The sequence below is a fragment of the Megascapheus bottae genome, chromosome 29 (assembly GCF_031878675.1).
Source record: "Megascapheus bottae isolate mThoBot1 chromosome 29, mThoBot2.hap1, whole genome shotgun sequence".
Classification (NCBI taxonomy): domain Eukaryota; kingdom Metazoa; phylum Chordata; class Mammalia; order Rodentia; family Geomyidae; genus Megascapheus; species Megascapheus bottae.
The window spans coordinates 6,720,456-6,748,108 of NC_143537.1; the positions used below are offsets into that span (position 1 = coordinate 6,720,456).

Below are 27,653 nucleotides of genomic sequence, written 5' to 3' on the forward strand. Positions count from 1 at the left end.
CTTCAAGAATCTGTAATTAATTTTTTTGTTGTTGTTGGTTGTGGGGCTTGGACTCTGGGCCTGAGCACTGTCCCTGAGCTCTTCAGCTCATGGATACCACCCTACCCCTGGAGCCACAGCCTCACTTTCTGTTTTCTAGTGGTTAATTGGAGATGAGTTTCATGGTTTTTAGTGCCCGGACTGGCTTTGAACCACAATCTTCATATCTCAGCCTTCTGAGTAGCTAGAATTACAGGCATGACTCGCCTCGCCCGTCAGTAATTAAATATTTTCTTGATTATGGTTTCCTCCAGTGACCTTTAATCAGCTCTCCAAAATAACTGGCCCCCCCCGGCCCCCACCCCCAACTGTATTCCCTATTTATGGCACCAAAGTTATGATAGTTGTAAAATGAAAAAGAACCACATGATGTAATCAGTTGGATGAGATTTAAGTTTACGCGAAGCTTTTATTACGCGCATTGACAGAAACAAGTGAAATATGAAGCGATGACAACCACCCAACAAGGCTTGAAAGCACTGTGTGTATACACTTACCCTTTAAGATAGCACACTTTTGTGGGCATGGCCGTTTACATCTGTAATCTCAACTACCATGAGAGAGAGATTGGGAGATTCTCATTTTGGAGGCCATTTTGGGCAAAAAGCTAATGGTAAGCCTTACCAATCAGCAGGTTAGGTTGGTGGGGCTTGTCTGTTGTCTGTTATCCCAGCCATATGGGGGAACCATGGTGGGGGGAGACGGTTGAGTCTGCAATGGCCACCTAGGGGCCAGCCATCATGACCAGATAAGAGTAGGCCAGGGCCTGACTTACACACTGGAGGACCTGAGCTCAAGCCCCAGTACTGACCCCCGCCCCCCCCCCCCCCCAAAAAAAAGCCAAGTTCTTGGTGATGTCCTATAATCCTATGTCAAGTAATGAAACCAAGGCTCAGAGAAACAAGTCTGTTTGGACATTGAGAAGCAAACAGGGTTCCTCTCAGCCAGGAACACACACACACACACACACACACACACACGTCCCCATGGCACTTCTGTACAATCATTAACACCAGCATCAACACTTTACACTTGAAACGTTGAACCTGTGCTTGGGGCCTCCCCGTGGAACGTGATCAGAAACGTGTACAGGCCTCACCACCCCGGCATGTCTGGATCTACAGTAGGTCTAGGACAGCTAGAAAGAACCCCCACCCTGTGGATTTCCAGCAGGCCCAGAGCTGGACCTTTGAGGGGAAAAAACTACAAATCCCAGAGTGCCGCGCGCGCGCTCGGCGGGGCGGAAAAGCCGGGCACTTCCGGTCCACGCAGCACTTGTGCCGCCGCGTCTCGACGTGTCACCGGCGGCGCCGCGGCTGTGGCCAGCGCGGGGAGGGGAAGGAGCTTGACTGAGGGGGCGATTTCGAGGAGGGGACGGCGACCTCCCGCCCTCCCTCCCCCCTCCCTCGCCCATTCCCCACCCCCCGGTGACCGACCTGGACCTGCTCCGGCACGGGAGTGTTCCGGGGTCCGCGGGGAGCAGGACCGGGGGACGGCGGCCCGGCCCGCGTGGGGCGCGATGTTGAACATGTGGAAGGTGCGGGAGCTGGTGGACAAAGCGTGAGTATCGGGGTGCGGGGGGAAGGGGGAGCAGCCTGTGTCCGAGGCCCACGCGGGAGCGGGGTGGGAGGGGCAGGGAGAGGAAGGGGGCGCCGGCCCCGCGCTGGGGGGGGGGTTCTCCACGTCACGCCCCCCCCCACGGCTCGGCCAGCCCCATCATGGCGGCGGCCGGCTCCCCTCCTGGCCTGGGCCCTTGAGAGGAGGGACACCCCACCCCCCCTGCACACACACACACACACACACACACCCCACCCGACCATCCTCCCTGCTCTCCCTGCCCCGCACCTTCCTTTCCTGGCCACCCTCAGCCCCCCACCCCCACCCTGAATGCGGATTCCCAGGGCAGAGGGACCAGGGGTCACCACTGCCCCCTGGCTTGGACTGGTCCCTGGTTCCTCCTGGGAAAGCCTGGGGGATTTGATGTGTGTGTGTGTGGGGGGGGAGGCTCCCCAATCTGATGCTTTCCATGTCCATCAGGAGGTTAGGAGAGAAGAGAGATGGGGGAGGGGGGGAGATGGGGTTGTGTGTCTTGCCCCTTGCTGCATTCTCCCCCCACCTCACCCCCCACCCCCCCCCCACCACCACCCAAGTCCTAAAGAAACTCCAGTGTTGGTGTGGGTCGGGTAGGTGTGTGTGTGTGTGTGTGTGTAACAAGTGGCCACTGTGGTCAGGGTGAAGTTACTCAAGAGGAGGCTCGCCCCCCCCATCTTGATGTTTTCTAACCCCAAGTGAGAGTTGATCGCCATGTAATCATATAGCTTCTTGTGATTCTTCCTCGCCCTCCCCCCCCCCCACACACCCGTGCTTCAATTCTTGTTGCACCACTTTAATTCCTTTAAATCGAGACGTTGACATTACTTTAAAAAAAAAAAATTGTGGGGTTTTCTATCTCATTGACCTTCTAACTTCCCTGACAGGCACTTCAAAATCGCAATGACTTCAGGATCTTAGTACACTGGGGAAAGACTAGGACTTAAACTGGGTATATTGCTGTGACAATGAGATCTTCTAGGCCAGCAGGAAATAAAAGATGAAGAATTTAATCAGTCCTCTTCCTTTTGGGTTTTAGTGGTTGTGCAACAGTTGTGGTAAGGGAAAAGAAAGAAATTCATCTGTGCCACCACCACCCCAACCTAGAATCAGGAAGTGTAGATAGCTAATTTTTTCTTGACATCAGCTAACGAATTAATGACAAGTGGCTTGGGTAATACATCAGATGCAACTAGAGTTTAACTGAACTGTCTGGTTTTGTTGGCTACCAAGAAAGCACTAGAGTGAGTAAGCGAAGAGTATGGCCTTCAGCACTTACAAAGCTGGGTTCAAGCTTGGTAACTGTGGGCAAGTCATTTAACCTCCCTGTACCCTCGTTTTCTCTGGTACCCAACTTATTAGGCTATGACAATTAAGGGCCAAGGACTTACATTGCCTCTAACAACTTTTAACACAATTTGTTTTTATCAGTGTACTTCTGAACTCTTTATCAGTGATCTGCATTTAAAGGAAGATTATTTAAGAAAGAAGCTCCAAGTTTGAAAAGTGATTTGCTTTCATAATTTTTCTCTCTTAACTGACTCATTTGACCATTAGGCCTTTAGATATTTATTTGTTTTTGTGTGTAGGGTGTGTGGGGGGGGAGGAGGGGGGGAGGTCATGGGGCTTGAGCTCAGCCTTGGTGCTTGTCCCTGAGCTCTTCAGCTCAAGGCTACCATCCTACCCTTGAGCCAAGCCCCACTTCCCATTTTCTAGAGGTTAATTGGAGGTAAGAGTCTAAGTCCTTTTGTGCCGTGGCTGGTTTTGAACCTTGATCCTCAGATCTCAGCCTCTTGGGTAGCTAGGATTACAGACTTGAGCCACCGCGCTCAGCTTTAGATATTTATTTGGAGCTGTGTTACCCTTTGTTTTTGCTGGCCAGAGATAAAATAAAATAATGGCTTTCTTCCAGATCTAGTTCCTTGGTTATTTAAGATTGCATAAAGAGCAGGATACCAGTAGCTTAGTTTTGAAAGTCAGAACAGGTCTCTATAAAGCTACCTCTTTATCTCTGAATCAGAGGATCACAGAAGAAGCACCTTGTTTTAGAGGACTGCGTTGGTGATATTTATAAAAGGTGAGAAGACATTGAGGAAAGGCTGCCCCTTTCCTGTTTGTCAGAATCACCCTGTTGCTCATCTTCATACGTTGGACTTTCCATGCAAATACTTACCACCTCATCTAATGGAAGAGCTGTGAGAAAAATAACTTCTATCTCTTTACTACCCATTGTCCATTATAAGCTCCAGCAGGCTATTGAAACACGTACAGTATGGCCACCAAGAAATTGCCAAAGCTTTCTTGCTATCTGACATTAAGATCAGCGCATGGGGATGTTGAACTGAATCAGTACTCAGGGTTTGATTTACGCCATTCACTGGCATAGAGAGAAGAAATTTCTTAACTAGATGTAGGTGTCTTACAGAACCCTGGACTTTCTCACTGTGTCATCTGAGACTGGACACCTTCTGGAAGGTGACAGATCCATAGCATGGCACTTGGCTGGTTAAAATGTGAAGCAGGGAACCAGGATAGGACTAAGGGCAGTTCCAACTGGGTCAGTGGAGGGATAGCATGCAATGACCATTGGTTAAGGACTTTGAAGAAAACAGATTCACATTCAAACATTGACCTTTTAATTGGAAGAATGTATGATGTGAACCAGAATGACATGGCTCTCCAAATCGGGATTCCTTATCTAGAAAATAAGAAGGTGGCAGTGGAGTAAGACCTGCTTGAAGAAATGAACTAGTATTTTGTGTGTGTGTGGTGTGGGGGGGGGGGTCATGGATCTTGACCTTGGCCTGGGTGTTGTCCCTGAGTTTTTCAGCTCAAGGCTACTGCCCTACCCTTGAGCCAAGCCTCAGTTCCCATTTTCTTGTGGTTAATTGGAGATAAGAGTCTCACATCCTTTTGTGCCTGGGCTGGCTTTGAACCTTGATCCTCAGATCTCAGCCTCCTGAGTAACTAGGATTACAGGCGTGAGCCAGCCGGCTGAACTAGTATTTTTAAGCAGGAAAAAAAAAATTGGAAAGCCAGAATCTTCCAGAGGTAATGGCCATTGAGGCTGGGGTTGTACTCAGTGGTAGAGAGCCTGCCTCCCTACGTGCAAGGGCCAGGCTCAACCCCCAAACTGCACAAACAAACAGAAAATACTAATCAATAAATGTTATATTTAAATGCTCCAAGCCAAAAATAAGTTCAGCCAGTGACTCAGGAAAAGGAAGACTTGCAGTGTGTACCCCTGTCCAGTGAGATGCCAAAAAAAGAAATGTATCTCCTGACTGGAGACCCTTGGGTCTGGTAGCAGTGCTTAAGCATAATGACACGTTTCATACCCTGGCCTTGGGCATCTTAAAGCCTTTATGGAAGGAAGGGGATCTTGTCCACAGTTGTTGCGTCTCTCGGTAGTTTTTTTGTTTTTGTTTTTGTTTTGTTCTTGAACTCAGAGCCTGCGGCGCTGTCCCTGAGTTCTCTTGCTCAAGGTTAACACTATTCTACCACTTTGAAGTACTGCACCACTTCCTGTTTTCTGGTGGGTCATGGAAGATAAGAGTCTCACAGACTTGCCTGCCTGCGCTGAGTTGTGATTCTCAGCTCTCAGCTTTCTGAATAGCTAGAATTCCAGGCAGGAGGCATCAGCACCCAGTCCCTGGGTAGTTTTAAATGGATCTGTTTGCAAAGTGTTGAGAACTGTGAGGAAACAGATAAAGCCTTGGCCAGCCAGAGTTTGAGATGGTGGCTTCCTCTCACTGCTATTCAAGTTGTGTAAAAACTTAGCCAGGCCAGAAAGGATAAGTGCCACCACTTCCACTCGCCTGGAGCAGCTTGACCAGTGTCAGTCATCTGGTTTTGAAGCTGGAGCAGAATGAAGTCCACTTGTAATCTGTAATCTCACACATGGTACCAACTGAAAGCTGCTTCAGTTTGCTTCCATTTCCCTCCGCGTTTTGGAGATTGTTGTGATGTTGGAGATTGTTGTGATGTTGGGGATAATAGTGTGGATGACATGGTGGTGAGTCAGGGCTGTCCCTTGCTGTGCAAGCCTGACCAGCCCCTCTTTCTCTTCCCTAGCTGACATACTTCATCCACAGCCCTTGTGACCTGTCCTCTGCTAACAGCCCTGAATAATCTGGTTTATGTTAATTCTCTTACTGATAGCTTGCATTCCTCCCCACACTGGCTATTTTATTGCTGTATATTCGTTTACATTCCTAGGTGATCAGCTATTTAAGAGCTTTAGAAGCTACCTTCCTAGTCTAACTCACTTCACTGGGAGAAACTTGCTTTTCCAAGCATCAGTTTTCTTAGTAATTTAAAGATCATACATTAATTGCGTCCCAGGTTAGCACTGTATTTTCTGAATTTGAAAAGTACAGTATCTGCCTTCAGAAACATGTACCCGAATGTGCCCAACATAAACATATTTCTGGTTTTGCTTTTCTTTCTGTGGCCTCGCCCCCCTGTTTTCCCTATCTCTCCGGTAAATCTCTATTTAGCTTGCTTCTTGGAACTTGAAAGCAAAGAGAAGCTGACAGTCAACTTTCTAATCTTCTGGAATTTAGCTCTGAACTAGCATTGTTATTGCTGAAACAATGAGTTAATTATTTTTCTTCTGGTAACTGGACACAAGTAGATACTAAGAATTTGATTCCAAAGAAAGATGAGTTTAATTTTTCCCCTGCCAGCATTTCTTGAGGGTGATTTTCTCTGTATTTACATTCTTATGTGAAATGCTACTATCAAGGTACTTTTTATTTTTATTTTACTTTACGTGTTTACTGATTGGCGGTCTAGTATTTAAACTCAGGCCTCACATTTTTTGAGGCAGGTGCTCTATGACTTGAGTCACTTCCAGAGTCCTCTGCATGCTTTTTAAAAATACTTATGTGCCTCTTAACGTCTTCCTGAGTCCTTCAGTTTTAGTTCATAAGCTTTTCATCTATTTACCAGTACAGGCATTAAAAGTACTTAGCCTTTTAATTTTAAGTGTCACTACTGCTACTAAAATATGGCTTGATAGCAGAGTCATTTCTGTATTCTATTATTTTCCCACTTCTTTACAATTTTGACCAATTCCTTTAAGAAAAGAGAAATCTCAGGTAGCTTAAATAACTTCCATCTCCTAGGACCTGTATTGTTTTACCTTTACACTTAGATGTATCATCTCATTGGAATATATTTTTATCTCTTATGAAAAATGTCAAGTATATATATTTAAAAAAAACAAAACAACCAGAAACCATATCTGTGAACTTCCAAGGGCTCAGACCTCACTCCCACACTTCAGTCCCCATGGGCTGGACTCCCAGCTACCCACCTTTTTATATTAATTTGAAGTACATCCCATATGACTTCATCCATAAATAGATCACTTCCAAACAGGTAAAGAATGACATTGTTATGATCATAACCACAGACTTTTAAATAATATCAAATATCTGCTCAGTATTTATAGGTGCTCTGCCTCTGTAGCCAGGCTCCATTGCTTTGTGCTTCATTTTTCAGATAGGGTCTTAAATTTTGCCTGGAGTTGCCCTCTGGCTGTGCTGCTCCTATCTATACCTCCTGCTATTTGGGATTCCTGGCTTGTTTCCTGAGATGGGATCTAGGTTTGAACTTAAGTCCTGATCCCAAGTATCAGGAATTACAGGTGTCCACCACCATAACTGGTAGAATTCATTTTTAATTGTTTCATAACTCCCGTGTGGGTGTGTGTTCACGTGTGTGTTCACGTGTGTGCACAGTTCTGGGGCTTGAACTCAGGGCCTGGGTGCTGGCCCTGAGATCTTTTACTAGTGCTCTATCACCTGAGCCACAGAACCACTTCCAGCTTTTTTGGTATTTAATTATAGATGAACATCTCCTGGAAATGAGCTGTGTAACTTGTGGGCAAGGATGTGAGGGGGAAGTGGGGTAAACAAAGGAAGGGACACACACAAAACTCATTACCTGACACCTTAATAATAATAGAATTATATATGCTTTCCTGCCTGGGTTGGCTTCAAACCATGATCCTCAGATCTTAGCCTCCTTAGTAGCTAGGATTACAGGCTTGAGACACCAGTGCTCAGCTTATAATTCCTTTCTACTGATTGGTATATGCATTTCTTGATTCTGTATTCTATCTTTTCTCCTCCTGGGGCTGCATACCTACTTAGGCAAGCACAACAGCTGAGCTCCCTCCCCAGTCCTCTCTCCATGTTCTTTATCTGTAGGTTCACACTGTACTTTTTTTTCCCTCTTCCTTTTGTTGCTTATTTGCCTAAGAAACTGGGCCATTTGCATTTCTTTCCATCTAGATGTAGTTTATTGCATTCCTGTGGTGTTATTTAAATGTTTCTCTGACCTCTGTGTTGCCCATAAGTTGGTAATTATAATCTAGTCAGTTGATCTAACTCATAGTTTAGGAGAAGGAGACTACCTCACAGATTTAAGGGTTTATTTTTTTTCTCTTTTATACTCCTGATATTTATTATACACAAAGAATTACACAATTTTCTGGGCCACCATAGTCTTAAATTCTTTTTTGAAGGTGTCATTTCATATGAACTTTCTTTGTTTTGCCTCATTATGTATGCCTGTCCATCTATTTATAGCTAGTCAGGAACCTCCAGGAGGTGTTGAATGGATCTGAGAAGTCAGTAATGGTTCAGGGATGAGAAATCAATAGAAATGTTAAGTCCAGTACTGACAAACAGTGATCCTGGACATTAGGCTGGTGTCTCTGATTTTCCTTATCTATAAAACAGAGATGCTGATACTTTACAGGCTTGTGAGAATTAAGTATGAAACCCTTAGTCTTGTGCCTGACATAAAGTAAACTCTTGGAATGCTATTGTTGCTACAGTGTTGTGCACAGAACAATTGGTAACATGAGCAAATCAAAGAAGTACAGTGAGAATAAAGATTGTTAGATTACTTACAAGAATATAAAAATTGTCTTAAGCTCATAAACTCAGTCCTTTTGTTGGACAATTTTTCCTAGACCTTTTTGCCTTTTGTTTGTTTGTTTTGCTCTTTTTGAGACAAAGTCTCACCGTGTAGTCTAACCTCACCTAGAGCTATGTTTCCCCCGGGGCTACCTCAGACTTCTAGCCTCTACTTCAGTTTCTCCAAACTCCCAGTGCTGAGATTACTGGTATGCATTGCGAGCCCAGCCTTTTTCCCAAAACAGTGGAACTAAACTGATCTCTTCACTAACAGAGCAGAAAGCATACTTAATATACTTCTGTTGTGTACGTATCTTATGTAACTACAAAATTGACAAATGCGCGTACTTTAGTATTGTAAGGCATATTGCAGAAGTATTCTTTTGAAAAGCATATTGAGGAATAAAGTCTTTGGAAAGACATCTTGCAACTTCTACCTGTCAATTCTTGCACTGTTTTGTTCAGCTTGTTTTCTCAAGCTTAAACAAAAATAGTGCTAATGTAAAACATTGCTTTTAAAACATAGAAAGCTTTATTTTATGAATGCAAATTGGAGCTGACAGTTTATTCCTATGAACAGAGTAATATTAAGAAAAAGAGCCCTCCAAAATATATATTCCATATCCTTGAGCCTCTAGCAATAAATGAAAAGTCTATGCTATAGAGAAGACGCTATACTGTAAGGAGAGAGGACTTTCTGATGATTCTGCCCACTCACCCAGATTGGCAAAGAAGTCTTTTGGCTCAGTAAAGCCCCTTTAGCCTGAAAATTTAATGCAAGTATAGGAACATAGCATCCCCACATTGGAGCTGTTATGTGGCAAAGAGGATTTTTGAGTAGATTAAGCTAATGAATTTTGAAATACATGTTTTCTTCTTCATGTGCCACTGTAGCCTTACATGCTTTGTCATAATTCTAGAGTGTATTCAAATGTTGCTTATAATTCTAATAGAAATAATTTTTGTAGCTTTTACAAAAACTCACCATTATTCATTACATGTGCATATGAGCTTTCGTAATGAGTATTTCACTCAAGAATTCTTATCCACATAGTCATATTTTTGTAGTAGAAAAATGATATAAAAAGTTTAGCTTCCTGTTTTTGTTTGTTTTTCTTCATTTTTAGTAACTCTAAGAAGAATGCAAACAAGCATACTGTGCTTTTTCTGTTCATTTTTGTCATATTTGCCTATTTTGTTTTGGTTTTTGAGTCAAGGTCTCGGTTTATAGGTCTGACTGGCCTAGAATTCCCCCCAATCCTCCTCTCTCAAATCTCACAAGCCCTAGGCTTATGGGCTTGTACTACCAGGCTTGACTGACTTGGCTTTTCTTTCTTTTTACTTGTTTGTTTTTTTAAGCACTGAGGTTTAAACTCAGGCCTGCTCTACCACTGAGCTATACCTCCAACATAGGAGTCATTTTTAAGTTGACATGGATTATATGCGTAAAACTATGTGTTATTTGCAGTTAGGCTGCTTAAACAATATTCTCAGTTTGTTGAAGTTTGGTACTGAATGGGATTTTGACATGTGGCTCATTTCTCATGAAGCCAAATAAAAAATTTAACTACATAATCTACTCTTCAGGCAGCACAAAAATGATTCTTTACTAAGCCAAATGTCGGTGGCTCATACTCATAATCCTAGTTACTCAGGAAGATTGCAGTGCAAAGCCAGATGGGACAGAAAAGTCTGGAAGATACTTTCTCCATTTAACCAGCCAAAGCTGAGCTGGAGGCTTGGTTCTGATGCCAGCTATGAACAGGAAGGCTGAGCAATAGCTCAAGGTTCTAGCTGGTGGCTCACATTTGCAATCCCACATGCATAGGAAGCTAAGATTTGAGAGTCATGGTTCTAAACCAACCTAAATAGACAGATCCCTAGACTCTTATTTTCAGTTAACCAGCAAGAAGCTAGCACTGGAGGCATAGCTAAAGAGGAAGAGTGTCAGACTTGAGTGACAAAGCTAGTTAAGCACTCAAGGCCCTGAGTTCAAGACCCAGTGTCAGCAACAAAATAAAAAATAATAAAGAAGCCAATATTTACTGAGCACTTGCCATGCTAAAAATACAATGGCACTCTTACCCTTGATTATCTGGTAAGGAAATTGGGCTAGGAACTTTTGAAACAAAGATAAGCTATCAAGAAAATGGTCCAGATGGTTTTGATTTAAATCAAGATTATCTCCTTTTGGAACATATATTTAACAGTCTTTGCTAATCTTTTATAATGCTCTATCATGTACATCAGAACTAGTGGTCCTCTTTTTTTTTTTTGGTTAGTGATGAGGCTTCAACTCTGGAACTGGGAACTATCCCTGAGCTTTTCAGCTCAAAACTGTCACTCTACCACTTAAGCCACAACACCACTCCTGGTTTTTTGGTGGTTAATGGAAATAAGAGTCTCCCAGACTTTTGTGCCCTAGCTGGCTTTGAACCGAAATCCTCAGATCTCCATGCCTGGCTACAACTTTTAAAAGTTTCTTAAACTGGACCTTTGTGTTGTTCTCAGTTTGATATCCTTTTAGTATTGTTAGATTAATTTGATTCGTGCATACCTTTTTAGAAAATTCTTTATGGATCCTTAGAAATAATTTTCCTTGGACTCTGTCTAGATATTTTGGAATAGGTTGTAAATATTTTAATGTTATTCCATAACAAAATACTTTGTGGATATCTTTAGCCAGACTTTGGAAGGACCGTGAGACAAATTGTAAAGTTCTAGAGTGTGGCTCATGGTTCTTGAAAGCTATACATGGATTCAGGATGGTATGATGTCCATGTTAAACTCAGATTGATTGGAAAAAACTAGAGCTGAATATAGCATCTTAAAGGAGGAAAGCCTGACATTTAAAGTGTATTTGGACTGGAGACAGGCCTGAAGTGGTAGAGTACCAGCCAAGAAAGCAAATAAGCTCAAGTCCTGAGTTCAAACTCTAGTACCAACAACGTTTTTTAAAAGTTAAAATGTGTAGTTTTACACATTTTTCTAGAAGAAGGTGAAACAACATATACCAAATAAAAATTTGGAGACAGGTCAAATGAGGCAAGTTAATGAGAACCCATTTCATGGTATAGGCAGACACCAGCAAATTTTTTTTATCATAAAAGAAAAAGGGCCCAGCGGAGTGCTGGTGCCTATAATCTTAGCTAATGAGGAACTAGGTCTGAGGTTCCGAGATCAAAGCCAGCTCAGGTAGGAAAGTCCTTGAGCCTCTTACCTCTAGTTAACTACCAGAAATAAAGCTGGAAGTGGAACCTGTGACTCAAGTAGTAGAGTGCTAGCCTTGAGCCCAGAAGTTTAAATAAGGACAGCCTTCAAGCCTAAGACTGGCACATTTTTTTTTTTTAAAGAAGTCATATTATTCAGGTTAAATAACTTCAAGCTTTTATGTGTGTGTGTGTGTGTGTGTGTGTGTGTGTGTGTGTTTAAGAACTTAAAGGAGAAATAAATTTAGGGCTTTCAGAATTTCAGTAGTAAGGTTCAAAAGTTGAGTCCAGTTTGGGGATTTGATCTTATGTTTGAGTATAGGAACTGGTGAAAAAATCAGAAAACTGTAGCTTAATTTAAACACGGTGTCAGAATAATTCACAAAGATGACATCAAAGCCACTGTTGGTGTACGGAATTTCTCATTTCTGTTCCATTAGGACTTTTTTTAGAATTATGCTCCATGAGTGTTGGCATTTGACAGTAGTAATGGAAAAAAATAAAGACATTATAGCTACAAGATCAAGCATTTGTGTCTACAAAGATGAAATTTTCATGCATGGATCTTTGAAGATCGTTTTTAAGGGTTACTGATTTTATTACTTTTTTTTTTCCTTCTGAGGAACAGGTAACACAATTCTTTTGACAAAACTACCGTAATGTTTTACATAGGGCACCAGCTATGTAAAAGTAGCTGATGGTGAGTTGATCACATTTCTTTGTGTTTTGGTTTTATTTTTAAATGAGTAGTGTTAGGATAATTGAAAGAGGAGTCGTCTGCTTCTGACTACCTTTCAGAACTGTGCAAGAATTAAATGAGCTGATAGATTGTGGAGATGTTTACTATCATATTTTCAATTTTTCTTTTTTTTCTTTAGTCTTATCATTGGGAAATAGCCAAAAGATGTAACACAAAAGTAAAGCTTTGTTTCAGCTTAGTTCTAATTAAGAGAAATTTTAAAAGCTGGTATATTTTTAGAAAATTTTAAACCTCTTTAACAAGTCAGATTTTGACTTTAAATCATTTTAGTGGCTCTTTTATCATAGTTTTAGAAACTGGAATTAAGATCTATAGTGAAAATAAAATTCTTGAGCTGTGCTTACTTTTGGATATCTTGGACATATGATCTTCTCTGAAGCCATTTTATCATGTGATACCTCCTTATAAGCTTCCCCCAACCCCCGCTTTTTTTTTTTTTGCCAGTCCTGGGCTTGAGCTCATTGCCTGAGCACTGTCCTTGGACTTTCTCAAGGCTAGAGCTCTACCACTTGAGCCTCAGCACCACTTTTGGCTTTTTTTCTATGTATGTGGTACTAAGGAATTGAACCTGGGTCTTCATGCATGCTAGGCAAGCACGCTACCACTAAGCCAAACTCCCGTGCCCCACCCCCCTTTTTAACACAAATTTAATTTACTGAAAAGCAGATCATCTGTGCAAATGGTCTTAATGAGCTAAAAGTCACATTACATAAAATTAACCATTTTACAGTTTTCACTTTAGTGGCAGTGCATTTATAATGAAGCAGATTTTTTTCCCCACAGTGCCAGGGTTTGAACTTGGAACCTGTTCTTGCTAGACTAGTGCTCTCGCACTTGAGCCAATGCTGCAGCCTTGCTTTTTTTTGTTACTCATGGGGCTTGAACTCAGGTCCTAGGTACTGTCCTTGAGCTTTTTCACTCAAAGTTAATGCTCTAGCACTGTGACCACAGCGCCACTGCGAGCCCCACAGACTTTCCTGCCCGGGCTGGCTTCACACTGTGACCCTCAGATCTCAGTCTCCTGAGTAGCTAGGATTATAAGCCTGAGCCTCCAATGCTTCGCTCCGCTTTTTTTTTAAATGCTAGTCTTGGGACATGAACTCTGGGGCTTGGGTACTGACACTGAGCTTCCTTTGCTAAAGGCCAGTACTAACACTTGAGCTGCAACGCAACTTCCGGCTTTTTTTTCCTTTTCTTTTCTTTTTTTTTTTTTTTTCTTGGTAATGTACTGGAGCTGAAAGTTTCACAGACTTTTCCTTTTCCTGCCCAAGCTGGCTTCAAACTGTGCTCCTCACATCTCAGCCTTAAGAATCGCTGGGATTCTAGGCCTGAGCCACCAGCGCCTGGTGTTCTTTCCTGGTTATTTTGGAGAAAGCGAATGAACTTTTCCTCCTGGACTGATTTTGAACTGAAGTCTTCCAACTCTCAGTGTCCTGAGCAGCTAGGATTGTGGTGGTGAGCCACTGGTGACCTGCTAAGACAGATTTTTTTTTAAACTTTATTTGCCATGTAATATATCTGCTACCTTAAATATTGAATGCCAAGATTCTTTGTTAATTTTATTTCGCGGTATGTGCTCTTAACACGAGCTACAACCTAGCCCTTAAAATTCTATTTTAAAATTAAGGTTTTAAGAATAGTAAAAGGACGGGGCCGGGAGTTTGGCCTAGTGGTTAAAGTGCTTGCCTAGCATGCATGAAGACCCGGTTCGATTCCTCGGTACCACATACATAGAAAAAAAGCCAGAAGTGGTGCTGAGGCTCAAGTGGTAGAGCTCTAGCCTTGAGAAAGTCCAAGGACAGTGCTCAGACCCTGAGCTCAAGCCCAGGACTGGCAAAAAAATAAATAAAGAAAGAAAGAAAAGGATGGGGCTTAATTTAAAAAAAAAAAAAAAAGAATAGTAAAAGGAAAGGATGAGGAGCTTGGCCTAAGTGCCTACTGGTAGAGTTCCTGCCTAGCATGCATGAAGCCCTGGTTCCATTCCCCGGTACCACATACACAGAAAAAGCCGGAAGTGATACTGTGGCTCAAGTGGCAGAGCACTAGCCGTGAGCAAAAAAGTGTCCAAGGACAGTGCCCAGACCCTGAGTTCCAGCCCCAGGACTGGCCCAAAAAAGAAAAAAAAAATAGTAAAAGGGTACCTCAACCCTGTATCCATATGCCAAAAATTTGACCTACCTGCTTTCCATCCTCTCCCTCAGTGGCCCTGTGTACCTAGACCCTTAGGTACAAGCATGGCGTACGTGGCGCCTGCTTGCCTCAGTGCCTCCTGTGCACTTCCCACGAACAACCATGGTTCCTTCCCTCAGCCACAGCAGGCTTGTCACGTGTCAGTTCTCTCTCCACCCTCCTGGAGGCATCAGTTGTCACGTCCAGGACCACTCTGTCAACGGGTTGTCTGTTTTCTCTAGTATGTAATTACATATTACATCAGTCTCTGCAGAGCCACAGGGAGACTTCTCCTCAGCCTGTCCCCACAGCGGCCTCTTGCTTGTTGTAGCCAAAAGCAGCGATGCCCCTGCCAGCCCCCATCCACTGGTATTATCTGTTGGATGCACTCAGGAACCGTCATTGTCACATCATTGTCATTCTGGTCCTGCCTCCTTTCCTCCCTCTGGGTTTTCATTTAGTCAGGTCATAATCTATCACTGTCCTTATTTATTTTGATATTTAAATTTTGCCAGTAGGAGCCTCATAAATCTGCTCTGTGTCCCTTTGACATGGCCTTTTTAAAAATACATACTTCTACAATTTCTGACAAATGTTAGGATTATACTGTATTGTCACTACTTCAGTTCTAAACCAGCCATTTTTCCACAGTCCCCTGGATAAGGATCCTTTTAGTAAGGGGATAAGTTTGGGCTTTTTTTCCCTGCCAGTCCTGGGGCTTGAACTCAGGGCTTAAGCACTTTCCCTGAGCTTCATTTGCTCGAGGCTTGCACTCTGCCACTTGAACCACAGTGCCACTTGCAGTTTTTGCTGTTTATTCGGTGCTGAGGAATTGAACCTAGGGTTTCATGCGTGCTAGGTAAGCACTTTACCACTAAGACACATTCCCAGCCGGTAATTAAATTTAAACTCAAAATGTTTTGACTAATGTCCTTTCTATAGCATACAGTGTTATCCTAACTCAGGTGTCTATTTGGTTTCAACAATATTTTAGCTTTATTCATGTTTTCACCTTTGGGAGGGCAGTACTGAGATTTGAACTCAGGGCCTTTAAATCTGCTAGGCGTGTGCCCAATCACTTGTGCTACTCAGAAAACCCAACAACAAGTTTTAAAAAATAGAGATTATATAGTTGGTTATACAAAGAGGTGCCTGGCATAATTAAGTCAATGCCGGTACTTCTTAATATTCAGAATTATTTAATAGCTGACAGAGTTGACATAGACAAAGAGCTATTTGGAAATGTGGTGTTCATATTTTTCCTTTCAGTAATTTAAGTTCTGCTTTCACAGGTTTACATCTTAAGATTTATGAGGAAAGCTATTTCTCTGTTCTGTTTTCCCCTCCCAGCTATGTAACTTGCTTCCTTAAATGAATTCAGTATAAACTGACAAAAATCAAAGATTATTGTTGTTCTGATTGTGTCAATAAAAGGCTCTCATAGAACATATTCTTCCTAGTATTTCCTGTTAGTGTTATACTTGTAATCTAGGTAATTCCATTGTACGGCATCCTTCTTAGCTCTTAAATTGTTTATACTAGCAGCTGATTACTGAGTGATTTAAGGTCAATTATGGCAGTGCTATTCTCATTAAAATGCTGGATATTGGCACTTTATTTAGCCAACAAAATAAAATACCTTTGTGAGTTTGTAAAAATAAGTATTGAAGCTAGGTGTTGGTGACTCATGCCTGTAATCCTACCTACTTAGGAGTCTCAAATCTGAGGATTGAGGTTCTAAGCCAATTTGGGCAGGAATGTCCATGACATTCTTAACTCTGAACTTCCAAAAAATCCAGAAATGGCTCAAGTGGTAGAGTGCCATCCTTGAGTGGAAAAATGTAAGGAACAGTCCCCAGGCCCTGAGTTTGAGCCCCAGGACCAGCACAATAAAAAGTATTAAACTACTAATATCTTGAAGTATAGGCTCATGCTTGCCTTACCTACAAACTGAATAGAGTTCATTTGAGTACGAGATCTTTTGACTTAAATTGGAAAACAAAACTGGCTGTATGTTGAGAATAGCATTTTCCAAAATTAAAAAAAAAAACACAAAACTTATAGAGCTGGGTGCTGGAGGCTCATATCTATAATCCTAGCTGCTTAAGAGTTTGAAATCCAGAGAGTCAAGGTTCAAGGCTAGCCAGGGAAAAAAATCAACAAGACTCAATTTCAGCAGTATAGCTGAAGTAATGCTTCTGCACTGTATTGTGGCCATTTTGAGCAACAGATCTTCAGTAAAAAACACCAAGTGTGAAAGGCGTGGTACCAGAAGACCACAAGGACACTTTACAGAATGAACCTGGAGGGTCGAGAGTGTTACCTTGTTTGACCTCACCTGGGAATCTGTGTAGCGGCCCAGTCCTGGACTTGGGCTCAGGGCCTGAGCACTGTCCTTGGACTTTCTCAAGGCTAGACCCCTACCACTTGAGTCACAGCACCACTTCCGGCTTTTCTCTATGTATGTGGTACCAAGGAATCGAACCCTGGTCTTTGTGCCTGGTAGGCAAGCACTCTCCACTAGGCCAAACTTCCGGCCCCTAGTGGAGGTTTTTTTTTTTTTTTACTGTTCTGTATGTGTCCAGGAATGACCACAAAGCACTGTGAAAGATGCCAGTGTGGAGTTCACAGATAATGAGACTCAGCCCTACTTTTTTCAATTAACAAATCAATTAAAGAGTATAGCAACTTTGAAGGTGGACGAGCAGTGAGTCACACACATTGTTCCTAGCCTGCATGCATTTCTAATTGCATTAGAAATGGAAACTATGGTAGAACAGAAAGAAAGCATGCACAGCTTTCTGTCAGGAGGTTTCAAAGTCCTAGGCTCCTTTCCCCTTTGCTTTGGGTCTTCTGTGGTTCCAGTCTTCACCAAGCTTGTGACAGTCCCAAATCACTTCCTCCTCTTCAGTTTTCATCCTTGTCAGATACTTTAGAGATTTAAGAGACATTTCAAATCACATCTGTATGGTCTTTCATGCTCCCCCATCCTCTTCAGACATTTTGGAGGATGAAGAAACCTCTCAAACCATATATTTTTGCCATTTTATGCTTATCCAGGTTAACCATGGGCTGCATGTCCGGTGACAGAACTTTGGTTGGAGCTCGAGAAATCTGAAACCTAGCCGCCTACGACGCATTTCTGTTCTCCTAGTTCTCAGGCACATGGGTGGGTCGGCTTTTCCTGCATTCTTCCAAACCCGTGCTATTTCAAATGTCAGCTTTTCCACCTGTTTTTCTGATGCCACATCAACAGGTTATTTTTAGGGTTCTTTGACAGGTAGTTTTGTGAGCATTAAACCCTAGTTCTGCTGTGGCTGAGTAAACAAATGAATGAGCAGATCAATAGATGAATGAATGAAAAGTAGCTTTCCAGGCACCAGCTCCGCTCAGCAGTTGTGCTGTGCTGGGATATAGGTCTTGTTTCTAGTGGTACTCATTTTCAGCTACTTGTCCCTGACTAGTAGGAGTCATTTTTCTTAAACTGGCTCATCACGGGGCTACTTCCTCACTGTCAAGTTGAGCAGTGAGAGCGCATCTTTATGGCATATTTAGGTTGAATTTATTGTACCTGAAAATAGGAAATATCAGAAAACTGTGCTAAACGTTGTGCATGTGTCATTTCATTTATTCAGTTAATGATAGTAACATTTAATGGTGGGGCCAGCTGAGGAAATTGAGGCACATGGAGATTGCTTTGTGCATCTAGTTAACAGGTATATACCAGACACTGGATTAGGTCCCAGTAATCTTAATAGATTGTGGATTAATTAATGATATGATTTTGATTTAATATAAGATATCTATAAAATACAAAGCATTAGAGAAATGCATAAATGTGTAATATTTTTCTTTGGTGTTTCTGTGTGTCTTAGAATAGTCAAGATCCATTGTAATCTCTGAAAATGAGCTGCCCTGAAATGCGTTACTTCATTTCTAACCACTGAAGCAGTAAGGAAAGGGAAGTAATTTTATCGTTTCTTCCTCCCATAGGTCATAATTTAGTTGTGGACATCAGGATGTTTTTCTTGGCTTATCTCATTCATACAGTTTTCCTTGCACATCTGTTACATGAATTACTAAACTTTTCCCTTGAATACTTGCCAGTTTCAGTCATTCTTAGTAGTGATCAAGAAGTTGGTCCCCTTTGGAAAGAAGAATTAAATGGGAAACTTGAAGCAAAGAAATTCCATTGCCATCCTGGTTTTAAGTATTTTGTGTTTGTTTGATCAATTCCTATATTTCTATATATTGTACCTGGTGTTTCCCTCCAAAGAGATTTTAGGTTGGGTTGTAACCATTTAATGACTTTATATAAAGTGGCTTTTTAAAGTTTTTCCAGCTGTAAGTTTTTATCTTTTCAGTGATCGGAATATATATCCATGCACGTTACCATTTGACACTCAAGTTGTTGACTTCTTTAATGCTTCTTCATTTAAGATAATCTTTCTGACCTTGAATTTTATGTAAAATAATGACTTTTATAGAATTGGGGCATTCCTAAGCTTTATTCCTTCAACTACTTACACTTTTGGGGCTTTTATAGTAAGTGATGAATATATACTGTTTGTTAAGAATCTCAAACATTTTAAATGTGAGCTTGGTTTCTTTTGCCTTACCCAAGCTGAGGTTGAATCAATATTGGAAATTTATATAAACTCTTCTACTAGCAAAGGAACAGTACTTCTTTAATGTACAGGTTAAAATTGTAGGGCTGTGGAGTGCTGATTTTTTAAGCTTGAAATTTTAGAAAATGATTCTGTATAATTCAGTCTAATGGGCACGTTTAGTATATGAGAGGGAGGGAGGAGGGCCACAGTAAACACTGGTAAATGAACATATGAATTGTCTTCCCTTGGCAAATTGAGTATTAGTACTGTTCAGACATCATCATCTCTGTTTGAAGGTCGAAACTTAGCTGGTGTTGACTGTGTGTGTGTAGGGGGAGGGTCACGGGACTTGAACTCGGCCTGTATGCTGTCCCTGAGCTCTTCAGCTCAAGGCTACCACCTTACCCCTTGAGCCACAGCGCCACTTCCAATTTTCTGGTGGTTAATTGGAGATAAGAGTCTCACGGACTTTAGTGCCTGGGCTGGCTTTGAACTTTGATCCTCAGATCTCATCCTCCAGAGTAGCTAGGATTACAGGCATAAGCCTCCATGTCCAGTGTTGACTTTTAAATGCCAATGAGAACGCGGGGTTGGGGGGGGGCTGTGTGGAGCCAGGTCTTCTCCTCCTGCTGGTATGTCTGGAAGCAGATGCAGGTGCCAGGGAAAGCACTGTTGGAGCAGTACACAGTTCTATGCAAATAAACCATGATGAGTGTATTTATATGACTGTAAAAAGCAGTGGCTCAGAATTACTTTTCAGTAAAATCTTCAAAACAGGAGTCGTGTCATGTGCTCATTCCATATTTTCCTCCTCTACCTTTGCAGCCTAACATTAAAATCCTTTAATATTGCTAACCAGTTGTATTGCTGAGTTGCCCAGCAATTCTTTTCTTTTCTTTTCTCTTCTTTTCTTTTACCTTTTCCTCTCCAATATAACATTTTTATGTCTTTGTATGTTTGAAGAAATTAAAAACAAGTAAATGCCTGGAAATAGAAGATTGGTGGATAATGAGCAGATATTTCTAAATAATTAATCAGAAAATTTTGTAGCATGAGCTTTAAAAAAAAAAAAGATTGCCAAGCTGGTTTAAACTGGTATACAGTAAAAACAAAAACAATTGGTGTTACCAGAATTTTTTGGATTCAGGTACTACAGTGAAAGGAAATGAAAGTTGAAAGTTTTGTGTCCAGAGACTCTCAGCCTTTAACAGGAGACGGGTCACAGAAACAGTCCTCTTATGGTTTGGCAGAAGAGAGACAGTTTTTAAATCAGGAGTTTCAGGTCAAGACTGGTGCAAGTCCAAAGGTCACTTGTTAGACTATAGTGTTACAACAGCTGTGAAACTTACTGATATTATTTTGTTAATTTGTCAGAAGAATAAATTGCATTGGAATTTTTGTTTGTAATTTGCCTCATAAGGAAACAGTTAGAGAGCCCCCTCTAGTGTCCAAATAGCTGTTCTTAGGATGTTTTCTGCAGTCATAGAAGTTTAATTGCTCTTTCCTGTCATATCTAAAAGTGTTTAATTTTTTTTTCCTTTTTATGGGATGGTGTTATTTTCTGTTTTTTTTTTAAAAGGTTACTGAACTTATGAATAAGACATGATTGTTAAAGGAAAAGTTTAAAATGCTGTTTCAGCCTTTTGAGAAAATGAGGTTTCGATTATGTTTTTAAATTAATTTTATTTATTTTTTGATTATGTGGTACCAAAAAATTGGACCTGGAGCCTCACCCATGCTAGGCAATAACTGCCACTAAGCCACATTCCCACCCCCTGTTTTGTTTTTAGTGTCCTGGAGTATGTGATCACATGATTTTAGTTTATGCTTGTTTCTGAATTAAATGAAGCTTTAAAATAACTTTGTTTTGGAATTTTTTTGTTATCAGATTTCATCGTGATAGAGTTCTTTCCAGTTTCTGAAAGTAGTAATTTCACTAGCTTTAAAACAAGAGTCTGAGTCTCCTTGTGGAAGTGTTCTTTAATTTTTTTGTTACTACAGTTTCTGTAGCCTTCGGTGCTGTGCTTTATTAACTGTATTACATGTTCTAATTGCTCTTTTTGTTTTTCAACCAAGAAAATACGGAGATTCTTAAATTGGCAGTCTGCCACTCTCCCTCTATACATAATCACTGCAGGCCTTCACCTTAGAGTCTTGTGAAGGTTTGCTGAAGTAGGGCCTCTCTCATTTGACCCATGGGCCTCTGTAGCTTGAATAGGAAGTAGTGTGTGAAACCTCAGCATTTATAGAGATTCTGGGGAAAGTATTTTATAGACATGGACTGGAGGTAAACTCTGTTCATCTTGTTCTTCTACAAATTAAGCAGTGAAAGGATTTCAGGTACATCCTTGGTGATGAAATGATTGGGTGAATTATAATCCTAATTGCTATTGTTCATTTTGACACTTAACTGCCTCTTTAGCCACCAGGATAAACAAAAGGCATGCTAAAATCCATCACTTTGGGCATCTCACATTGCTGCCTTGGTTTTCTTTTGGTTCCGTTGTTCATAAAAATCAGGTGGAAAATTACTCTTCTACATTTACACAAAGTTGCTGCCCATAGGATCATTACTGCAGTTTATGAAAATTCATTCAATAATAGTCTTAAATCTTGAAAGGCACTAGAGATTATGGATTTATTTTAGCCTCAGGGAAATGCTTTGTATTTATTTTATCAAACTACTTGGCATTTTAGGAGTAAGTTTCCTCCAGGGCTTGAACGAAAATAGTAGGATTTAATTTTTTCTTTCTTAGATAGCACAGTATTATAAATCTAAAAGCCAGATTTATTTCATGGTTTAGCAAGTCATATTTGCTCATAGTTAATTGTTGCTTTAAAATTTGACTGAGCCTGTTTATTGACCTCTTCCCTAAGGTTACAGAATTTGGAGGAAGTGCTGTGACAGTTGTAGATTTAATATTTTTGTATATCTAAGAGATTTGAGTTCCAATTTCAACCAAACCTCCCTTATTAAAAATATAAATAAGGGCCTGGAGTTTGGCCTAGTGGTTAAAGTGCTTGCCTAGCATGCATGAAGACCCGGGTTCGATTCCTTGATACCACATATATAGAAAAAGCCAGAAGTGGTGCTGAGGCTCAAGTGGTAGAGTTCTAGCCTTGAGAAAGTCCAAGGACAGTGCTCAGGCCCTGAGCTCAAGCCCAGGACTGGCAAAAAAAAAAAAAAAAATATATATATATATATATATATATATATGAAACCATTTAATGACTGAGAGGCAAAAGGGAGTACATATACATAATAGTTAGCCAGTTTCTAATTTTTGCATTATATCTAATTTCTTTTGAAGACAGAGTCTTAATATGTAAGTCAGTCAGGCATGGAACCTAGAATCATCTTGCCTCAGCCCTTGGTCAGCTATCTGAGGGCTGCACCTGCAAGTCTGCACCCATCCAGCTTTTTACAATTTAATTTTAAGTGGAAGATTTGAATTACCCTATCCACCAATGTCTTTACAATAACTGTGCAGTAATAATTGGAACTTTAGACAAAGAACAGTATGTCACATTTTCACAGTACTTCTTTAATTTTTCTCAAAATATATTTGATTTCTTAAATGCGTAGAAGCATGACAGATTACATTTCAGCAACCAAAGGTTTTGCCATACCATGTCTTAATTTTAAGATGTTCTTTCTAAAGTTAATTCTTAATAAATAATACTTAATTTTAAAATGCCATAGTAGTTATAGGAATGCTCTTGACCATATCGTCCACTACTAAACACAATGAGATAGTCCTGTGGGTGGCATTCTTGTTTATTTCCATTTTATATTGGAGGAATGTAAAATAATCAACTTTGCCAAAGGTCACAAAGTGTTAGAGATTTAGAGTCAGATCTTTCTGCCTTTGGTGGTACCGGGCCTTGAATGCTTCTTTCATGTTGAGCCACACGCCTCCAGGCCTAGACTCTGACATCCTAAGAGAAAATTTAAAATGCCATCTCCCGGTAGAATGTATTATATGGCCAATAAAGGTGGAGATTCCAGTGACCATGTAAAGACATGAAAGATAAATATGAAAAAAGAAAATCTAGGGGTTACTGATACGGTACTCTAAACATAGGTAGAGAAGCATAAACACCATTTATCCGAATTACCATTGTTTATCAATACGGTGATAATCAAGTTCAATGTTACATAATTCTTGTTTAATCTATAAAATGTTTGCAGACATAAGGCATAAGCCTGAATGCAAACCAAGTTTGATCAGAAAGCAAGCAACATAGTTTCATCTAGGAAAAACAACAACCACAAAAACTATTGCATATCCAGTGTCCTTTCTGGGCTGGGAGGGGGTTGGTGACAGTCCTGGGGTTTGACTGCCAGACCTATGTGCTATTTCTGAGCCTTTTTTGGCTCAAGGCTAGTACTCTGCTACTAGAACCACAATTCTACTTCAAAGCCAGTTTTTTTTTTTTTGTTTTTGTTTTTGTTTTTTACTGGGCTTACGCCAGCACCAATGTAATTTCCTCTTGTATTTTTGAAGGCTAACGAAATAGTACAATCTTCTTAAAGGTGACTTAAATGTGCATATTGTGTCTGCCCTTGGGTAGATTGTGCACAAAAGGTAGGTCTCCTTCGCCTCCCTGTAGAGGTAGCTCGTTGGGACACCCAGTAGAGTCATTATTAAGTTTTCATGTGCTTCTCAGTTTTGATGCTAATCTTTGTTCGTATGTGCGTACGTTTTTCTTTTCTTCTCTGCAGCACCAATGTGGTTATGAATTATTCAGAGATCGAGTCTAAGGTTCGAGAAGCAACGAATGATGACCCGTGGGGACCTTCTGGGCAACTCATGGGAGAGATTGCCAAGTAAGTGATCATGTGACTCAGCAGTGCAGAAAATCAAGGTATCTCTGCACAGATAGGTGACATTTGCTTTCAGTTTTACACCATTTAGTTGCCAGATAAAGTTTTTGCATAATTATTTAGATAATAATGTAGAAAGTTTTATGAAAAATCCATTTCCCTTAAAAACCAGCTCAAAATTAAAAAAAAAAGTCTTAGAGAAGTTTGAAAGATTTATAGCTTACTATGATGTGAATTTTGAAGAATGCATATAAAACATTTGAAGTAAAATTACTAGATTTTTTCCTGATGACGATCTGGGGCTCTATGCCAGTGAATAAAAGAATTTGCAGTGTCTGCTATTGATTATTGGAGCTTACAGATGTGCTATGTATTATGTAAAACATGGGGAAAACATTGTCAGAAGTATATGATCTAAATTTTTTGCATTTAGCTTATTTTTTTAAGAACCTAATAGAAACTTAATAACTTGGAACAAGCCTGCCATCTACTGTCAAAATTAACATATTGCAAATGCTTAAGGACAATTACACTTTTTTTCAGGGCTACATTTATGTATGAACAATTTCCAGAACTTATGAACATGCTTTGGTCTCGAATGTTAAAAGACAATAAAAAGAATTGGAGAAGAGTTTATAAGGTATGACAGTAAGCTTGTTTGAATAGTTTTCACATGGTGCAAACACTTGACTAAACCTAAGGCTGTGGGTAGAATAATCTTGAGATAAAATAGAACATTGTAAAATACCTAAAAGAAGTAGACTTGTTACTTGTGTTTTTATTTCTACTACTCATAAACCATTCTTAAAGTGTTTAAAATGTTAAAAATTTTCACATTAGAAATGTGCATATCACAAGTAAAGAATCTCTTAACCATAAACATAAGTAATGCATGAGTCTAAGATACAAACCAACAGTATGGTTGTCATATCTACATAAAATTTCACCAAATTTATACTACTATTGTAATAAAAGTCCACACCCAAAAATACAGTAGTTAATAATATAATCAAAGATTATATGATATAAGCTTTAATTTATGAGCATGTACTTTTATCAGATTCTGTTCCTTTAATTCTGATACCATAGAATACAGAATTCTAAACAGGAGAGCTATCCGCTCTTCTATCTCCACCATATTTCCTTGCAATTCCGAATATATTTTCCAAGGTGACATATTCATATTTGGCAGGTTTGAAGTTGTGCTTTCAGGATTGCACATCTATGCTATGGTTGTATGTTTTTTGTGTTGTTGTTTTCTGAAAACATTCATTGGGTTTTCTGTAAAATAACTTGGAAAAGGTATAGTTTGGGTTTTCTTTTTTAAAACGATGGGTAGTAATATCTTTTAAAAAAGTAAATAACTGTATAGGATGTTGTTTCTTGGCCCTCAGTTTCATCAGCTTAACTAGATTTCCATCTGTCACCAAGGGAGGTTTATTCTATTCAGGGTAAGTTCAAAATGTACAATTCAGTGTGGTTGTTTTTAGTGTGCTCACAGTCGTTCAAGAGTCATTACTAGTTCAGATCATTTCATCCCCTTATGGGAAATTTACACAGCTATTAGTGAAACTTTTGATACCTAGTATCTGTTGGTTAGTTTAGCATTATTTACTGTACTTAATATTAGAGGAACTTCAAATTAATAAGTGCTAGATTATGTATGTAAAGTTTAATGAAGAGTAAAGAGACCTGCCACCAGAAAGATTCTTTATTTGCTAATGTTGGACTTGATTTTTTTTAACCATTTAGCAAAGCTCTTCCAGACTTTATTTCATTAAATCATTTTGTGCTTTGTATTTTCACAGTCTCTGCTGCTCCTTGCTTACCTCATAAGAAATGGATCAGAGCGTGTTGTTACAAGTGCCAGAGAACACATTTATGATTTGCGATCCCTGGAAAATTACCACTTTGTAGGTGAGCACTAGAAAAACCTTATAAGCAAATTAAAACAGTAGTTGGAGTTGTCAGTCACCTGAACCAGCTTAGAAGCTCCTCTGCTCTAATTAGAATGTGACTGTTGCCAGTTGTGTGACGAGTACAGAATCCAAGACGTGGGGCCCTAGAGTATTAATTAGTGAAGACAAGAACTTGCAGAAAAGACTGGCTAATAACAACAGAACCAACACAACATGAGTGTTCAGGTTTATATTAAAATATGCACTGGAGACTGGTCCCCTGTGGTGTCCATAAAGGAATAGCTTTAATCATATGGGAAGAAAAGGTTACAGCTCCAAAACACACACATCTGTTTGAAGCTAGGTTTTTTTTCCTCCTCCCACCAAATAATATTTACTGTGCAGAGGCAGCAAGGCCAGAGTGTGTTATGAATGTGAAAGAGGCTAGTGAAGGACATTTCAGTGAAGCAACTGGAGAATGAAGCGCCTTTCATTTTATACCATGTGTTTGTTACAAGTCTTTAAGAACATTCAGTTTCTCAGCCATACTAAATTCTAATTATTAGTGTCCCAAATTTATCTGGGGGAAATTAAGACATTTGGGGTGCTTTCCACTCACTAAAACGTTAAAAAGTAGTTTGCATTTTGATCTGCTGAGCTACAGTACAATGGACAGTATTTACAGATGTGTCCATTTCATATGGTCATCCTCAGTAATCCTTTTATTGACGGCACACAACACTGTTGTCTAGTCCTAAAGTCAAAATAACATTTCAGAATTTAGGATTTGCTGAAGAGGAGGTGCCAAGAATGTGCCTCTGTCTTCATTTCACACTTTCACAATATTGAAATTGGCTTCGTAATTTGTAGGTATTTTTGTTTCATTTAGTTTCCCATGTTCTTGAAAGAGTTCGGTGTATACGAAGTGAATTGTTAAGGCTTTGTTTCTCCCTTAAGATGAGCATGGCAAGGATCAAGGCATAAATATCCGCCAGAAGGTGAAGGAATTAGTTGAATTTGCCCAAGATGATGACAGGCTTCGAGAAGAGCGAAAGAAAGCTAAGAAGAACAAAGACAAGTATGTCGGGGTTTCCTCAGACAGTGTTGGCGGATTCCGATACAGTGAGTATCCAGGACAGGTGGCTGCTTGGGTGACTCTTGCTTCTCAGAAATACATAGAATACTGTAAGAAATGGACATACATGGTAGCCATTCGGGCTCCTGTGGCAAGGATCTTGGGAAGTCCCCCCACCCCTTTTTGGACTCAAGAATATGATCATCTTACTGTTCATGGCTAATTAGATGACTGTAACTTTGAGTTAAGGCGCAGAAAATAAAACAAGGACGTACTTCCCTCTTAGGGTTACTGTTTTGTCTTAAATGAGGAGGTGAGTTTTTCAGGTCACAGTTTAGACCATGCCCATGTACTTTGATCAAGAGAGTCATCTTTTTAATTTAAAACCAGTTTAGCTCTATTTTTGGCCCCCAACAGATAGGCTTCCTATAAATTAATCCAGTGCCAGTCTCTCTTCCTTAATTAATCTCTGTATAATATGAAGTAGAAAAGACTGAATTTTTCCTCTACGTCTGTTATTAGTCACACCGAAAACACTGTAGA

The 27,653-nt window shown here is 40.3% G+C and overlaps 1 protein-coding gene across 4 annotated transcripts in view; it reads left to right on the plus strand.

Annotated features, from left to right (window-relative positions):
- Window positions 1–1,333: 1,333 nt before the first annotated feature.
- Clint1 (clathrin interactor 1) overlaps window positions 1,334–27,653 on the plus strand; it is a 44,454-nt gene continuing 18,134 nt past the window's right edge. For all 4 annotated transcript variants that reach the window (XM_090321264.1, XM_090321267.1, XM_090321265.1 and 1 more), the window contains exons 1-5: window positions 1,334–1,599; window positions 24,036–24,140; window positions 24,681–24,777; window positions 25,946–26,054; window positions 26,993–27,157. In XM_090321264.1, coding sequence (XP_090177390.1) covers window positions 1,559–1,599; window positions 24,036–24,140; window positions 24,681–24,777; window positions 25,946–26,054; window positions 26,993–27,157 — 517 coding nt within the window. In that variant the 5' untranslated portion in view covers window positions 1,334–1,558. The remainder of the gene's footprint in view (window positions 1,600–24,035; window positions 24,141–24,680; window positions 24,778–25,945; window positions 26,055–26,992; window positions 27,158–27,653) is intronic.